Genomic DNA, 17,049 nt, shown 5'->3' with positions numbered 1-17,049 from the left:
CATATCCGCCCCACGAAAGAACCCATGCAACCAAAGACCCTGTCCTTTACTTGAGAGGAATGAAACGGGAAGAGTGAGTGGCACCGATACCGGGCCTTCCGTGCTTGACTGGCCTGTATGAGATGGAGAATTCTGCGAGGTAGTGGCCGACCATCTCGGGCTTGATTTCGACCTGGTTGAACTCCTTTCCGGAGTAGACACCGATGACGCTGCCAATCATCTCGGGGACGACGATCATGTCACGGAGGTGAGTCTTGACAAGATCGGGCTTTTCGTTGGGGCGGGCCTCCTCTGCGCGGGGTTAGCATTCTTCCGTCGCGATTATAGATCATGCTGCGTACGCTTGGACTTCCTAAGTTTCTTGATGAGACCCATGGGCTTGCGCTTGAGACCACGGTTGAACCTGCGGCGGGCACGGGCGTGGACGAGGTCACGGAGTTCCTCAGAGCCAAGGTCGAGGAGCCTGTATACCGATCAGAATACCGCAACCAATTGTATGCATCCTCCAGCGCTTCCGCATAATCGCCGGACATTGGGAAACGTACTGCTCGAGGTCAACACCGCGGTAGCTGAACTTGCGGAACGCCCTCTTCGCCTTAAGGGCTGCGTATATTGTTAGCCTTGATCTACCATGTCGCATGTGTGCCAGTCTGTTCGCGACTCTATAGGGAGGCCTCGTGGAAGGGGCAAATGCGTACCAGCTGCGGCCTCGGGATCGTAGTCAGCGTCAGCCATGTTTGCGATTGTCGAAGTAGCTGGTGAAAGGGACTTCGTTGGGGTCGCGAGGGTATTTGTCGGATCTGTCGAGATGGATTTTGGGATCTCGCTGACTGTCGGTGCCCATTTCCCGGCTTCTAAGCGAGCCCCTCTTGGCGCGCTAGTGCCGCGGTCAACCCCAGAGCAACATCACGACAAGAACAAAGGACGAGATGAAATGTGAGATTTGGGTTGAGACTTTCTGGCAAAGTAGAGTGGTGATCGATAGGCTGTATTCATGTTTGGATGAATGTGCAGTTGTAGACATACATCCCCATTGCTAGACGACTATGTGGACGGCGACAACAACGTTAATACTGATTGTAGTGTCGCCTACTAAACTGCAAATTGTAATATTCACATTGAGTACCTGTTTGTAACGAAACTTCGGATTCAAAGTAGTGGAAGTGAACCCGAAGGTTATGGGTTCTGCAAATCGAAAACTGTCATAGAATCACTGCGCATCTATCCATGAATGAGATCAGTGTCAGCCTCTTCCTCTTGCCATATGTTACTGCTGTATTTATTTTCTACGACTAACTCAAATCTACATTCTTCTCCCCCTGAAAGGATGTAAACAATGTAACATTTGAAACACAAGTACATAACAATTCAAACCCCAAAATCGATCACGACATCGACATATCATACATCACTACATGATCACGGAAAAGTTGAGGGTGCATGGCTTCATTATGGGTATCTTAGCAGGCAACAAGCAAAGCGCTGCCGCAATCTACTTCTCCATATCCCATCCGTCGCGCGCTCGACACGCCCCAAATGCCAAAACTCGTTGCGCATGATTCTCGTAAATGTTGAGAGATTGGCCGGATCATACTTCGTGAACAGAGGTGGTTTGGCGAAGCGCTTAGTCGAAGAGTCCGAAACCCATGTCGTCATCAGACTCCTCCTTCTCCTCCTCCTTGGCAGCCTCGGGTGCGGCCTCAGCCTCAGCAGCGCCGCCGGCAGCGGGGGCGCCACCAGCAGCGGCACCACCAGCACCACCAGAAGGAACGGAAGCAAGCTTCTCGGATCCGGAGGCGATGAGCTCATTGATGTCCTTGCCCTCAAGCTCGGAGATCAGCTTGTCGAGGCGGTCGCTGTCGGCCTCAATACCAACGGACTCAAGAACGGCCTATTGCTGTCAGACTGCGCATACTAGCAAATCTGATAGATATTCTCACCTTGACATCAGCGGCAGAGGGCGAGGTGTTGCCACCAAGGCCGAGGAGGAGGTATGCTGCGAGGTGCTTCATTGTGATTGTGGTTTGGTGATTTGTAGGAACAGGAGTTCAATCGATTTAACCTGCGTCTGTTAGTATTGCGACGCTGTGTATGCGACTCAAAGGGCAATGCGTACCGTTTTGGCGGAGACTGAATCTTCAAGTTCAACGTCGTGGGTGTCGGGAGAAAAAGTTCGGGCTTTTGGCGAATATTGCGTTGTGGTGGGATGCAGCCTGCGCTAGTCCCATAGTGGTGTAGCGCAAGATGACCAGCTTATCACGTGAACTCTGGTTAGGCTCAAAGCCAAGGTATAAAACGACCTGTCTGCGCCGCCGTCGACCGCTCATTCTCTGGCTGCCCGCCCATTCAATAATCGACCGGTCCCGTGCGCTTTGCCCCCTCCTGCGCGCGCGGCCCCTCCCCGCCGACTATTTATACCGGCGATTCTTACCTGGAAAGCATGTACAACTTGCCCTCCAATCGATTTGATGACCGGTAACACTGAGTCAAAGCCTTCTCAGCAGCCTGCCATGAGCGTGAGTCCGGCGCTTCACCCGCGCTAGCATACATATACTGACGACACTCAGTCTCTCGACAGCATCATGTCGATAATCGACCGTGCGGGCGCAAAGCCTGCGGCGACGGCAACAAACCGAGCGCCTGCCCCTGGTGCCCCTAGGCCGGCACCGCGGCCAGTCGGAGGGGCAAGTAGCGCATCACAGACCCCTCAGCTGAAGCGAAAGGCATCAGGCCCAGTCGAAACCGGACAAAGCAAGATGCAGAGGAAGGAGGCCGTTGGAGCCTCCGCGCAGACGAACGGTGCGGCCCGGGCAACCTCGTCGCCTGCCACGTCGAAACCCGCCTCGGCCGCGCCTACCACAGCCGTACCGTATAGGGGAACAGCAGCACCGTCTTCTTCGAAACCAGCGAATCCGCCTATCCGGAAGCCTACACAGCTATCCAGCGCTGTCGCTGCCGGACCCAAGGCTGCCGCCCCTGCTCCTAAGCCTGCACCAGCAGCCACCGGCTCTACTACCCCTTCGACATCCGCACCCAAAAAAGGGTATCTAGCCATGCTGCAGAAGGCAAAAGAGAAGGATGCAACGAAGCCTTTGGCTCCGCCCATCAAGCATGAGCCGACAAAGATTTTGTCAAGGAAAGAACGCTTGGCACTTAAGGCAGAAGCAAGTGCAGGAGCAAAGGGTAAGAAGGCTGTCGGCACTGCACTCCCCTCCAGAAGTATAGATCCGAAAGCCGATTCCTCAAAAGACAAGAAGAAGGCAGTCGATGTGGGTTATCAAGGCACAGCACGGCCAGCCAAGAAGCCTGTCGAGGTTGGCTACAAAGGAACTGCTCGCCCAGCCAACGCGCCTGCAACTTCAAGTCGAAATGGTACACCAGCTTTGAAACAAAAACAGAACCCAGCCAAGGGTCGTTATGATGGTTACGCAGACTGGGATGATCTCGACGACATGGACGACGAAGAAGAAGACTATGCGTCTGACGCCTCCTCTGACATGGAAGGAGGTGTCTGGGATGTCGAAGAGGAGGAGCAGCTGGCACTCAAGGTTGCAAAGAAAGAGGATGCAGAAGCACTAGCTGAAGAAAACAGGCTGAAGAAGTTGAAAGAAGAACGCAAGAAGAAGCTGGCGGCTATGGCAGCTAAAATGAAGAGGAAGTTCTAGGGATACCTGGCGTTACGGTTTACGATTACGGCATGGGGGCGTTTTGTTGCATTCCTGCGACTGCATAGCCATGGAGTGGATTCATCTTATACCATGGCGCATTTACGATTGTTGCATACCCGGAACAACAATCTTGTCTTCACAGGGATTGGCTTAATGGAGCATATTAGAGTAGTTTTATTCAACGACGTCGGCACTGTTGCTTTCTAAGATCACAATTATCATGGAACTCTTCCCTCCTATGACTACACCTCTGTTTGGAGAATTCCACAATTCCTTCTAGCCCCGGTGTATCTTCGGCAGTGAGGTCGTCTGCATGTCGACTTCGTGGTTACTCACAGCCCTGTGATTGTCTGTGAAGCGAACCTTCGACCAGCACAATCACAAACGGCCCTTTGTCACAATGAACACATGGCCATGTCAAACGCATAGCATATCAACGCACCGTCAACCACCCAGTCGCGATACCCAAACCAACTGAGATACTCTAGCACTCAAAACTTCGAACTTGGTCCTCTTAGCGTACAATATGCTTCCCTTCCTCCGACGATTAAGGCACCCGCTCCGCCGCCCGATTCATTTTTACAGGATCGATGAGCCCTCGCCTACACCTCAACAACTGGAGAGACAGCGCGAACGAGAGAAGCAAAAAGCCTCGGATAAGATCGAGAATGACTTGGACGACGGACGCGCTGTGCCTAGAAGGCCCAGCTCACCCGACGAACTCCCTGTAATCATCGACAGAGGTCCTTACAAGGGTCTCATGTATCCAAAGGAGGATCTATACTACAACAGCATCATGTTGGCATCGGATGTGGAGCCGATATACGCCGGCCCGCCCGGTGGTCATCTTAGGCAGGAGGTTCATAGAACCCCATTCCGGCGCCTCAACGCAACAAGTGGAGTAAATCCACCGCCGAGACCGGTGCCGAGTGAACACTTGACAGCTTCACAGAATGCAGACAACCTGAGGCGATGGGAGGAGCGGAACGGTAAGAACATAGGGGAGCGACATGTCGAAAATCCCGCCGTCATGCGTTTCGAACTTCCAAAGCGATCTCCATCAGTTCCGAGGGCATCTTCGCCTCCGAGGGGACCCATCACGCCCGGCTTACAGGAATGGGATGTGTTCATGGACTTTCCCTCGGAGTATTCCGTACAAGTGTATTGCGATCGGGAAAGTGATCGACCTGCAGGCCCAACATCCACTACCCCAGCTCCACCGAAACCCGTAGCAGTACCTAAAACATGCATTCCCACAGTAAAAGGTGATGAAAAGTCTCGCCTATCGGCCAAAGATATCCCTCTTTTCGTCCAAGCTCCAGATCAGCCACCAAGCCATCCTCCGTTCACTTCGCTGCATGGGTCCAAAGAGCCCGAGATACTGACCTCGGACATAGCATTGAAGCGCAGTCTTAAAAATGAGTCGGTCAATCCAGAGATGAGGGCGGCAGTCCGAGAAAAAGTGGAGCGTAGCTCTACAACTAACGTCGCAAAGTGCGTGCAGAATCAACCAGTTTCTGCAGTCGATAGTGATCTTGTACCGAACTTCAGTCATCTTGTTGCGGAGAATTCGTTCTCTGATCGTATGCCTGATGAACAGGTTTTTGCAATACGGTCAGCGGCACATAGCGAGAACCAACATCAACATGAGCTCCTGCCGAACAACGTTAGTTCCGGATACTATAATCTACCAACTTCGGATGATGATACGACTATGAACTGGCCTTTGGCCCTTAGAGGGGGCCAGGATCTACGCCATGGTCAGCTGCCAAATGGTGTTCCAGCAAACTATTACCCGCCTTCGAGTTCCAGCGACTCCAGCTTTGGTCAGCACCAACCACTGCCTCCCGACCACGTTCCAAGCCGTGTTTCTAGTCTCCTCTCTACCATCCTGACGTCTTCCGAACTCGACCTACATGCAGAGATCGTCGGCAGATCGGCACCCGCACAATCTTCGGCTCTTTCTGCATTAGTGCCGCCTAGCAATGCAACTTCCCCAAATCCCATGCATGGTCGTCTTATTGGAAAACTGCACAGTACTGTTTATGGTCTGCAGGACCGCGTCACAGGCCTTGAAGAGGACCTCATTCCCCGCATGACTGCATGGCTTGCGCAAAAAGAATCGCAAATTGGTGAGCTAAACACCAAGGCTGGGGATCTAGACGACGAGATCACCACCCTCAAGCAGATTGTAGATTTTGGTACCAAGCTACTCAATGGATGTTGGGAGCGGGAATGGGAGCTCTGGAGCACGCTGATCGATATCCAAAAACAGCGGGAGTCGAATCGCAGTTCCCTATCTCGCATCTTCTCCTGTAGGAAGTCGACTTTAGCTTCAGATTTGCAGTTATTGGGAGATAGCATGCCCAGAGGTTACGTGGCTCGGATGTTGTCATCTAGTAGATCTACGCAGAGATTGCTCAGAACGAGAGAGCTCGATGCTGTATTACTGATGGCGAAGCAAAACGTGGCAATTCTCAGGGAGGATATGGAAGATATGGCGGGATTCGTGAAAGCGTACCAGGCAAGAGCGGAAATTGTGGGTGGGTTAGTGCCTGTCGGAGTGTCTTGGAGAGATGTCTAAGCGTTAGATACGAGGACTGATGAAGTGATGAGAAGTTGGGGATGTGCATACTTGTTGAGGTGAGGTATGGACCAAAGTTCCTCATTTCAACATGATCTTTTCGGATCATCGTATGCGGGGTAACGATGAGTCCAACTCTCGACGTACTCATTACAACTATGTTATTTTTTAAATTTTCTAAGAACGTTGTTAGCTCATAATGTCGCGTTCTATAGTAGTGTTTTAGTTCAACCATGGTACACCAGAAAATAGGTCTGCAGGATCATTCTTCAACACGAGTTCCTCATTTCATTACACTACGGCGGCTGCATTGTGTGTGTAGCCATATCTTTTCCCTCGGAGAGATAATACTCTCAGAGGAACATAAATATCGTGCTTCACTCCCCTCTTCTCTGATCAAGCTCTCAGAATAAACAAGATCCTTCGAGTTTTTACAGTCTATACTCCTCTTACCCATCCACGCTCAGAAACTGCTATATCGTCAATCATGCAGTTGTCTACCCTCATTCACTTGGTTATGGTGGTTGCAGTCGCGGCCAACAGAGAGAAGAAGGATAAGAAGGGCGAAATTGACTACTGGGAGTGGAGGGAATGCTACGAAAACAAAACCGAGGACTGAGGATTCTGGAATGATGGTGTCGACCCTAAAGAATACGACGAATATGGGAAACCCATTACAAGATTCGGCGAATGCGGCCCCCCTCCCTAAGATATCGATGAAGACAATTCTGTTATCAAGCGCTCGGTCACTACCTTGACCTTGACCTCCCCTTCCTCATCCTCGTTCTCATCCTCATCCTCCTCGTCCTATACCTCGCTTGACCCCTTCGGCCTCCGCACTACTTCTACCACTACCTCGTCCACCGGCGCCGAGATTACCGCCGCTAAAGCTGCGGAAGTTCTTGTGTGTTATTTCTGAGGTTGCCCGGTCCCCAAACCTAACCACAGAAACGAAATATCGTGACTATCTCACAGTCCGACACGCGTCCAAGAGCACTCCGCGCGTGAGTAACCCCAAACGCATGTCCTTGGGTCCCGTCACAACTTCGACCTCCTCGGCCTCCTCGTCTTCCCTTTCCTCTTCCACACCACCTTCCCTCTCACTCATCCCCAAACCCTCCGGGTTTCCCATCTCCCCCGCCATCCCCCCACAAGCGCATATCAACCAGTTCTAAACGCTTGCGTACTGTCCAAGCGCTTCACAACTAGCCAAACAAGATAGCTAATCTGAAGCAAACGGAGAGAGAGAGAAGTGGATGGAAAGGTGAAGTTTCCATTCCTACAATGTACCTACTGTGTTCACAGCCAAACGGCATGACCCGTTTACATTGCTTTGATGGAAGAACAGAGGACGTTCGGTGGAAACCCTGAAGAAGGGCGACATTTTGCTGAACTGCAGTTTGGTAATGGGGTCTTAATGCTACCGCGTCCTCCCTCATGCATTCATCTCGAGGATAAATAGATGAAGATTATAACCCCATGAACCTGTGTGTCGTTGAGTGCTGTGATGTGTGTGATGTGTTTTGATTCCCAGCTCAAATTATCTATTACAGTGTGCTGTATTAACTATCCCATCACTTCATCCTTACAGCAACATACCCACCGCCGATGCCAAAGCTAAGATACCAAAAACCATCACTCCAGCTCTTGAAACATCACCTCTCTGTACACCAACACCCTTACCCGCACCACCCGTCGCTGCACTCGCGGTAGCCCCCCCACTCAAACTCGCGCTCAAACTCGCAGTCCCACTCGCCGCCATCGACGTCGACGTCTCCCCCACCGAACTGCTACTGCTACTGCTCTCAGTCTCGTTCATCCTTTCCCGATCACTACAAACAACCACGCCCACCCTCTTACTCAAACACTCTCCCAGACGCCTCAGCGTCTGCTCATCTCCACTTTCTATCACGCACACCGCCGTGCACGGCAGCGGCATACCCAGCACCCCCATGTCACCCCAGGTACAGCACTCGTACAGGTCCCAGAATGCGTGGTCGTTTACATCAGCGTCATTGCTGATGACGCAGCCCGGCTTGGCGGCAGATGGCCGGTCGACGGGGTAGTTTGAGGGCAGCGGTGTGTCGGTTGGGAGGGAAGGCAGCGAGGAGCAGCCTGGGGCGCCGCCGAAGGGGAAGCTGGAGGGGATGATTGTTGGTTTACGGAAGGGGGTTGGGGAGGAGTTTGTGTAAGTTGTGTAAGTGTAGGATATCGCCGAGGTAGGAGTTGATGTTGCTGTTGGGGTAGACATTTCCATGGACATTTTTGCGTTTTGTAGATTGAGTTTGTAGGTTGTCTAATCAACGTTTTATTGTTGGTGTTGATGATGCTCGATCTCAAGAGAGCACGAAATTAAATTAAAGATAAAACAATACGCCAGGCAAGTAAAGTAAGACAAACAGGGCTAAACCATCAAGCTTCCTAAGCAAGCGCCTTTCAGCTTTTATTTAATCAAGTCCAGATGACGTGTCGATCCCCTAGCCCTTTCGTATTTCGTCCAAGGCAACACAGCAAGGCAAACAAAAGAATACGAACAAAACATTCTTAAAACAGTAGTTAGCTAGACGCACAGAAAAAACAAAAACTATTGATCTACAACGGGGGCAGGGCCGCCCGCCTACCGAAGCAGCCTAGACCTCATGACGAAGCAGCGGACCTAGGACGTATCTAGAAGGTGGCCGCATGTTGAATCCAAGATTTGTTGCTTAAAATAGAACGTCGACGACGTCGCCGAGGCTGGGAAATGTCTTTCGCAGCCGTCGACCTACCTTGGTAGACACCGCTCTTCATGCACTTGCCGTGTCTTCGTATTTTACGGAGCGGTGTATTGTGTGCTAGGTACACATTGTTGTTCTCCGGTACACAAACGTCAACCATGACGGCACAGGGGGAAGGAGCGCGCGCGCGACTTTTGCTGATGAACTAGGAGACTGACTGTGCGTTCCTAGGCGTATTTCCCCAGGACGAGCTCTGCACAAACCAGGTTTCGCATCGTCACGCGTTCTTTCTTTTACGAGTGTTCGTGGAGGGATGAGGAGACCAATGGTGTGATGGGCATGGGGTCTCAGCTGTGGATGTGGGGCTGGCTAGGTTAGCGTTGTTGCGGGCTAAGCAGGTTGAGGTTGTGGACTCCCGAGGTCGCGCGACCCTGCGTTCACAGACGTGCGATGCCGAGGATGCATTTTTTGTTGTAATCGTTTCAGGTTGTTTAAGCAGGTGAACTGGATTAGGGGGTAAACTAGCAGACTAAGCTTTCCATCCGTGAGCCGCCCCTATGCTGAAAGAGGCGACTTTCGAGAAAATAATATCTAAGTTAGACTAAATTTATGTACTACAACATTTCAGATCTTTGGTAAACATTTGAACCTTTCGGTCCTACGACATACTAATTCACAGGCTGCAAATTTCCGGAAAGGGTGATTGAAGATCGAAAACGATTGAATATTCATCTTTGGTATCATAGCTAGCCACTAAAAGACACATTTACACTTCATTTCCCCAATATGTCGTTCCATGAAGACAGACACAATTATCTATGCCTTCTCATCAATCTCATGGTGCACACCGACGGTACGGTTGCCTTGCACACTAGACCTCCTGAGTGTCGGGTCCTTGTCGTAGTCCTCATCCAACATGTTCATCTGGTCCTCCTCGGCGTTGAGGTGGTGGAACAAGACCCAGATAAGGCATCCGGCAATGAACGACGCACCCGCGAGACCAGCAAACAGGTACTCAATCGCCGGGTCGTAGAGAACGGGGTTGAAAGCCTCGGAGATGGCGGATCCGAAAGCGTTGGTGAGTAGGTACATGGACTGGACAAAGGACTTCATGCTAGGAGGTGCTTTGGTGTACGCGTACTCAAGACCAGTGACGGAGGCGAAGATCTCAGAGATACCGATGAGCATGTAGGCACCGGTTTGCGCGGCAATGTGGATGTTGTTGCCCTGGTGCACACCATTGATCATGTCGGCGTCGCAGAGAGGCTTACCGTAGCAAGGTCCGGCTTTGTAGATGTAGTATTGGATGACACAGGCGTAGACCATGGCCAGGGAGCCGAGCCAGAAACCAGCTACAATACGGTTGATCGGAGGGAACGGAATCTTGTGCTTGCGGAGCATGGGCATCAGCCACTGGTCCACAACTGGCAGAAAGACGATAATGGCAATAGGGTCGAAGTTCTGCATCAAATCGTTGGGGATTCCATGGCCACGCATCTGACCAGCCTGAGTGACGAAGTTGTTGGAGAAGTTACCGTATACGACCCAGTAGATGGGGTAGAAGCAGAAGACCTGGCAAGCAATAAGAGCACGCTTTAGCTCCTCGACGAAGTGGTCGTCCCATGGGAGAACAGCATTCTTGCCAAGAGCGGCTTGGTAAGAAGGCTTAGCAGCATCGAGTTTGCGGGACTTGATCATCATCCACATGGCGCGGAAGGCGTCAGTGATGATCGATCCTTGAGGCGGTCGGACAACGTAGACTTTGCGGCCGAGAACGAGAACCAGGAGACCGACGAAGAAGACGCAGAGACACAGGAGGTAGGCTGACCAGAAGTCGATATCACGCTCCATGTAGGGGGTAGCCAGCAGGGACAGAGATCCAGCATTGATGCACCAGTAAAAGATCTGCGAGAGTAAGCGATAGTTCGCAGCGGACAGGACTTGATATTGCTTACCATGTAAATCCTCTGAATGGTAATCGCAGGGTCGATGATGACGCGCTCGCCAGTCTTGTCATCCTTGCCAATAACCATCTGTCTCCTCTTGTACTGATCGGCAATCAAAGGCGCAACGTTAGACTTGATACCACCAGTTCCGAGACCGATAATGATGACAGCAACGACGAAACCACCGAGACCAGCGCCATGATCGAGAGCAGTCGGAATGGAGGTAAGAGTGAGGACGAGCAGACCGACGATGTAGACGCAGCAGAAGATGACGATGGTGTTGTACTTTCCGAGGTATTGATCGGCAATGACGGCACCGAGAATGGGAGTTACGTAGCACCAGAACTGGAAGAAGGTGGAGAGACCAGTGGCTCCCTGGTGGCCCATACCGAGCGCACCACGACCATTTTCACCGCTGCGGGGACGCGCAATGTAGTTTTGGAAGATACCAGAGGCGCCGTAGTAGGTGAAACGCTCGCAGAGTTCGACGATGGCGACAAGGAAAGCACTCTTAGGGAGAGGCTCACCGACCTTGCGGAGGGTAGCCATCTCCTCGGCTGTAGGCCTGATACCGCCAATACCATCCTCTTCTACGACGACGGAGACAGAGTCGGAACTGGAAGCAGCAGCACCATGTTCCTTCTCGAGGGTGACGTGCGCGCCGGCGACATTGTCGTCGTTGACTGTGGCGCCGTACAGGTGAGGCTTGTGATCAGCGACCTCTTGACCATGCTGGAGTGCCTCGGCGCTATTCACAGTGTTAACAAGGTGTAGGCCCAGAGTTGGCGGAGCCGAGTACATACGCAGTAGTCTCATGAGCGGTAGCCATAGCTGCAGGGCTCAATCGCAACCAAAGACCAGGTCAATGGAAGGCAGGGCCTAGTTGAGTGTATCCTGGAGAGAGAGAAGACCGGAAACACCTGAAGCTTTGTCAAGCAGAAAGAGAGAGGTCCATTATTTAACCCACGGCCTCGTTGAGCATGTGCGATACCCACCTTTCACTTATTAACCCAACTGGCTCGACGTTTGCCTCTGCCTCATGGGCGGCGGGGCTAAGCACGCACAAGCGCTCGCCATGGCCGATGTAACGTCTTGATAGCCCGGATTCTAGCCATATGGGCGTAGTTCTCCGTCACAAAGCCCTGTCAAGACACTCGAAGCCTTCCCTTGGCGACTTAGGTGCGCCACCGTCTGCTCGGCGTGCAGCCAGCCGATTTGCTCGTTGCGCTGCTCATATGCAACCACCTTCCGGTTTCGGCCATTGGGCAAGGTCATCTTACGTTGGTGATTTGGACGAACCTGGTCCTTCAACTTTATCACCCTATGCCAGAGTGCCGGGTCCATTTGGTCGATATTGCGGGTTGTGTGGTTCGTTGGATACCTCGGTCTTTAGGCGTTCCCTGCATGCCTCCCGTATGGACGTCGCATGCATAGCTGCAGTCATGGCAGTAAGCAGCTGTCCGCCACCCAAAACCCGTACACCATCCGCGCCGCACACGATAACGAGTAATCGGCCCATTCCATCTACTACCAAGTATTTTCCCTCTCAGAACGTGTTCTGGTCGCAAGAAATTTTACCTGGCCGACCCACTCCGATACTCCGAGAGCGGCCAGGAACGGTAGTGTCGTCTCTAATCTCTCCGTTGCAGGGACCGAGGCGAATGACCTCGGCTGGTTTTGCACCAAGCGTACCCTTCGGGGCACACCGAGAGATAAGCTTCTTACACAAGACAGCGGCGCGGACGAGCCAGAATCTCTCCCGCTGTGGAGCTGCAGTTCTTCGAATCCGGTCATCTCGCCTAAACATGAATACGCTCAGTCAGGGCGCTTTCGCCACGCCATGACCAACCACCGCTTGACGATCCGCAAGGCGCGCCTATTGAGCGGGATTTAATCCGTGACCGGCTTTGGTGGTGGAGAAGATGGAGGTGTCGTCTTTGTTTCGTCTGTAGCGTAAGTAGTGTAGTGATAGCATTAGCGAGAATCAAGCGGAACAAAGACGCAACCCGATAGCCAAGGCCCTTGCTATGAACAACTCGTCTACATACTGCTTCAACCATGGTACAACAACGTCGTGCCTACCACTGCCTCAATCTCCTCGGTTGTATAGCGTGATTGTGACAGTGTCAGCCTTGCTCCTCCGCATCCCTCTTTACCTCGTTTCCGCCCGTCCAACCCCACCACCAATATTAACAACCACATCCACACACGTATGCCCGCATCGCTAAGTCGTGCCCAGAGCGGCAGGCGTAATCTAAGCTTTCTCGCCTGCAGCCATTGCCCGTGTCAGCGGCGCGGTCGTGGTCGCAACAAAACCCCAAATCCCGTCCTTAAGCGCAATCCCCGCCTTAACCCCGGCCGCATCCTCGATTAAGCGCTCTATCAATATCCCATCCGAGCCCTTCCAGAAGCCTGCACTGCATGCTGTGGACGGGCTTTCTCGCCGTGATAGACCAAGGGCAACCACGTATCTGGAAGCTGCGTCTTCTAGTGCCCGTATAAACTCCACCAAAATCACCTTGGCAAATGCTTGATAGTTATCTGTAGCCTGTGACAGGGTGGGAAGGCTGTGCCAGTGGACATGTTGCCCGCTTAGCCAGCCCACAACCCCACAAGACCATGCCGTCAGCACGGAGCAACTTTGGTGCGACCAAGGGCGGAATCGGTAGCACTGCATGCGCATGGAAAGATAAGAATACGAGCCTTGTGATTCGAGCTTGGGTTGTGCTTTGGAATATTCTTGACGTCAACTTTGTAGATTATATTAAACTGCTCTATGTCACCAGCTTTCCTCCTATATTTGATCCATACTGGTATGCTAACAAACAGACATCCGCCCATGCTTTTCCAACGAGACCAACCCATAACAAAGAATACGTCGACACAAATACATGTCCGGGTACTATCAACACAAACTCATAAATACGGTGCAAACAAGACTCCATGCAAAGAATTCAAAGTCAGTGACTCTTACGAGGACGTGTTGGGGCCAGTAGTGCCAGGCTCACAGCACTGCTTGTTTCCGCCGCAGCTGTCCGGACACTCGAGGAGACACGAATCAGCCGCGCCCTTGACACTGGGGTTCTTGCTGATGCGACCACCATCTTCGGTGCCACTCTCATCAGAAGCCTGCGCTGAGTGATCATGGCTGGCGTTGAGGCAGAACTCGGGCTGGATCGTGGAAGAGTGAATACCATATTGGTGAAGGCATTCGCGGATCTGGCGTGCAAGATCCATGTAGCGTGCTGAGCCCTCATCCTTGAAGTCAAAGTTGACCTGAACGTGCAGCGAGGCAACAAGCTTGGTATCAGACAGTTGCCAGACATGGAGATGATGGCAAGAGATGATACCGTCAAGGTCCGTGATGTCGTCGGTAATATCGTCAATCGACATGTTCTCCGGGACGGCCTGGAGCAGGATACGAGATGCCGCCTTGCACAATGGCAATGCAGAGAGAAGGATGATGACGGTGATCAGGAGAGACACGGCGGGGTCAGCATACATCCTCCACGAGTAGTCGGTAAGCCAGATGAATAGGGCAGTTGCAATGACACCAATGTTACCAAGAGCATCTCCCATGACATGCAGAAAGACACCACGCATGTTTAGGTCAGCGTGAGAGTGTCCATGGCCGCCACCAGATGCTTGTTCCCTGGGCTGGTTGTGCTTGTGGTCCTTGTGCTGATCGTTCTTTGCTGGCTTGCCGTGTGCGTGTGAATGACCGTGGGAGCCGTTGCTTTTAGACTGGCCCAACAACGACGTTTGCTCAGTCGGTTCTTCGTCCGGTGTGTTGTTGTCCTCGTCATCAGCCTCCTCGTCGTGTAGTCTAGATGATTCTATGATGCTGTTCCTGAAAGAGGAAGGGTGTACGTAGATTTCGTCCAGAGTGGCATATGTCCGTGATTGGGACCTGCTGTGGCGCTTGTTCTTCTTGGAGATAGAGGATCGGCGCCTGTCGGCATTGGGAGAAGGCGATGCTCCATTCTTGGTGGGGCTCTGCGTCAGGTTCGAGGGGAAGCCGATGCGGTTTTGAGGTAGCACATCCGCCACATTACCCCTCTCATCCGCCACTTCATGATCGTGTGCATCTACACCGTGAGAGTGTCCCTCCTCGGCATGTGAATGTGCGTCGTGTCCGTGTGAGTGACCGCCGTGGCTGTGACCGTGGTCGTGGAAAAGGAAGAGGCCAACAATGTTCGATAGGAGGCCGCAAGAACCGACGATAAGAATGATGACAGGATGCGAGACTTCTTGTGGCTCAACAAATCGCTGAATCGCTTCGAGGAAGATGGAAAGGCATAGTGCGACGAGGAAGACGCCGTTGATCAAGGCACCCAGAGTTTCGGCGCGTTGCCACTATTTTTTTTGTTAGCAACAGTACAATATATACGTCCGGTAGCGTTACTTACCCCGTACGTGTATGTCTTGGAGTTGGTCTTTTGGCTGGCGACCTTGACGGCCCATAGTCCGACCAAGAGGGATATTACATCATTTAACTGCGCTTACTGTCAGCATCCACCCAACAGAATTGACGTTGACACATCTTCATACCATGTGAAAGGAGTCGGCGACCAGAGCGAGAGAATGCACCGTATAACCCGCAATCAGCTCAACGAAGAAGAAGGCAGTGTCAATCCCCAGTAGTATCATAATCCGCGTCGACTTGGAGAGCCCCATCTCGGCAGTATCGGAGCGCAATCGGCGCTCTTTCCGGCAGTTGCTGGATTTGTGATTGATGCAGCGCAAGGCGTTGAGGCCTTGTTATATAGTCGCGAAAGCCACGCCGCGAGAAAGGGGGCGAAAAAAAAAAGTCTGTGCCGTGTTGGTGAAGACGAAAGTTGAATTGCGGTGTCACGGTTCGCGGTTGCGCGTAGTTAACAAGCCGAGTGGCGCCCGAGCGCAGAAATCCCGACTACCTTACTAGGCTGAGTTTGTTCGATCAAAACACTAGCATTGCTAAGCCGTCGCGAACACCCGCATACGTATCATCTCCAGCCCATGTTGGGACGAACGCTGATCTGCTAAGACGTGGGTGCGATGTTGATTCTGTCTCATGCTTTACCTCAGGCCATGGCTGGATGCCTGCATCGTTGCTGAAACAACCTTTTCGGCCTCGCGTCATTACCACGTCGATGACATATCGATCACCAAACAACTAAGGAAAACGTTTGACCTCCTGCATATTCAAACCCACAAATACCACCGTGACCCAAAGTATTTGCCCCGCCTGGATTTCTTACATACACGGAGCAAGTCGGCCTGCGGTCGCGAAGTCGCCTCATGCCCTCACTGTCCTCATAACATTCCTCTAGTTTCCAAGTCGTCGAGTCCTCGCAGCCAAACTCCGCTAGCATTTATCCCATGATTAACCCAGGCAGGATCGGATCTGATATTCCAAAGAAAGTGGCCCACCCCCTACGATACGCACTTAGTGATGCAGCACAGAGTTCATCGCTCATGTAGTTAGTGAGTGTCCACAAGTCCAGCATAAAAAGTAAGCCAGAATGGTTGATGACTAAAGGCGACTGCCTTCGTGTCGTGTACGAGTTGTGTATACGATGGGTTTGGGCCTCGTGCCACATGACTCATATAGCAAATGCGCACACCATACAAGGCATTACTGTAATCATTTGCTGTCGTCAAGCGTTCCCCGTAGCGAGATTGGGCTAGATTAAGATCCCAGAGTGTGACCCAATTGAACCCAAGGCTTATATTCGCCACATGGTTTCCATGATTTCGTTTGCTTGCGGAGTTTGTGCGATGCGATATTTGTGCGGAGCGGTATTTCTGCGTACCGTAGCCCTTTTGGGTCACTACAGTATATAACTAGAGATTTCAAATTCAAGTGAGAACACACACAACGCAGCTTCCTCACAGGCATCCAATGCCGGTACACTAGCATCTATTACTCTTACTCTATTTCTACGATAAGCAAGAGCGACAAACAACCTCATCAAGCGAGCACTCAACACCAGCGCATTACCTAGGTAGCATCTGCCTCTATCACCATCATCCTCATCCTCATCATCATGCCTCTCTCTGCTTCACAGCATGCCAGCTCGCTCAAAGCCAAGTCGTCTAGTGTTGAGAATCTTGCCACTGTCATATCGCCGACGACTCAGAGGGCTTACAAA

At 52.0% G+C, this 17,049-nt stretch overlaps 7 protein-coding genes across 7 annotated transcripts; 3 read left to right on the top strand and 4 right to left on the bottom strand.

Moving 5' to 3' along the window:
• Window positions 1-46: 46 nt before the first annotated feature.
• Window positions 47-735, bottom strand: PtrM4_138150 (40S ribosomal protein uS19; the record flags this gene model as incomplete). The annotated part of the gene is made up of 4 exons (XM_001938134.2): window positions 47-291; window positions 342-463; window positions 546-603; window positions 699-735. The coding sequence occupies 4 exons, from the start codon at window positions 733-735 to the stop codon at window positions 47-49; spliced, it is 462 nt and encodes a 153-aa protein (XP_001938169.1).
• A 557-nt stretch (window positions 736-1,292) lies between these two features.
• PtrM4_138140 (ribosomal protein P2) lies at window positions 1,293-2,012 on the bottom strand (the record flags this gene model as incomplete). Its single annotated transcript, XM_001938135.2, has 3 exons — window positions 1,293-1,319; window positions 1,772-1,891; window positions 1,941-2,012. The coding sequence occupies 3 exons, from the start codon at window positions 2,010-2,012 to the stop codon at window positions 1,293-1,295; spliced, it is 219 nt and encodes a 72-aa protein (XP_001938170.2).
• A 456-nt stretch (window positions 2,013-2,468) lies between these two features.
• Window positions 2,469-3,665, top strand: PtrM4_138130 (BASP1 multi-domain protein; the record flags this gene model as incomplete). Its single annotated transcript, XM_066109368.1, has 3 exons — window positions 2,469-2,516; window positions 2,568-3,548; window positions 3,660-3,665. 3 exons carry the CDS (start codon window positions 2,469-2,471, stop codon window positions 3,663-3,665), a joined length of 1,035 nt encoding a protein of 344 aa, XP_065960290.1.
• Window positions 3,666-4,194: 529 nt separating this feature from the next.
• PtrM4_138120 (uncharacterized protein) lies at window positions 4,195-6,252 on the top strand (the record flags this gene model as incomplete). Its single annotated transcript, XM_001938137.1, has 1 exon — window positions 4,195-6,252. One exon carries the CDS (start codon window positions 4,195-4,197, stop codon window positions 6,250-6,252), a length of 2,058 nt encoding a protein of 685 aa, XP_001938172.1.
• A 487-nt stretch (window positions 6,253-6,739) lies between these two features.
• Window positions 6,740-6,871, top strand: PtrM4_138110 (uncharacterized protein; the record flags this gene model as incomplete). Its single annotated transcript, XM_066109367.1, has 1 exon — window positions 6,740-6,871. The coding sequence occupies one exon, from the start codon at window positions 6,740-6,742 to the stop codon at window positions 6,869-6,871; it is 132 nt and encodes a 43-aa protein (XP_065960289.1).
• Window positions 6,872-9,785: 2,914 nt separating this feature from the next.
• On the bottom strand, window positions 9,786-11,744 carry PtrM4_138100 (PTR2, Dipeptide-tripeptide permease; the record flags this gene model as incomplete). The annotated part of the gene is made up of 3 exons (XM_001938139.1): window positions 9,786-10,874; window positions 10,925-11,663; window positions 11,719-11,744. 3 exons carry the CDS (start codon window positions 11,742-11,744, stop codon window positions 9,786-9,788), a joined length of 1,854 nt encoding a protein of 617 aa, XP_001938174.1.
• Window positions 11,745-13,885: 2,141 nt separating this feature from the next.
• On the bottom strand, window positions 13,886-15,592 carry PtrM4_138090 (Arabinose efflux permease; the record flags this gene model as incomplete). Its single annotated transcript, XM_001938140.2, has 3 exons — window positions 13,886-15,271; window positions 15,325-15,411; window positions 15,467-15,592. 3 exons carry the CDS (start codon window positions 15,590-15,592, stop codon window positions 13,886-13,888), a joined length of 1,599 nt encoding a protein of 532 aa, XP_001938175.1.
• Window positions 15,593-17,049: the final 1,457 nt, after the last annotated feature.

This window comes from Pyrenophora tritici-repentis, chromosome 8 (genome assembly GCF_003171515.1).
Source record: "Pyrenophora tritici-repentis strain M4 chromosome 8, whole genome shotgun sequence".
NCBI classification, from domain to species: Eukaryota; Fungi; Ascomycota; class Dothideomycetes; order Pleosporales; family Pleosporaceae; genus Pyrenophora; species Pyrenophora tritici-repentis.
The sequence above is the reverse complement of the archived record's forward strand: the minus strand, read 5'-3'. Positions and strand labels throughout refer to the sequence as shown.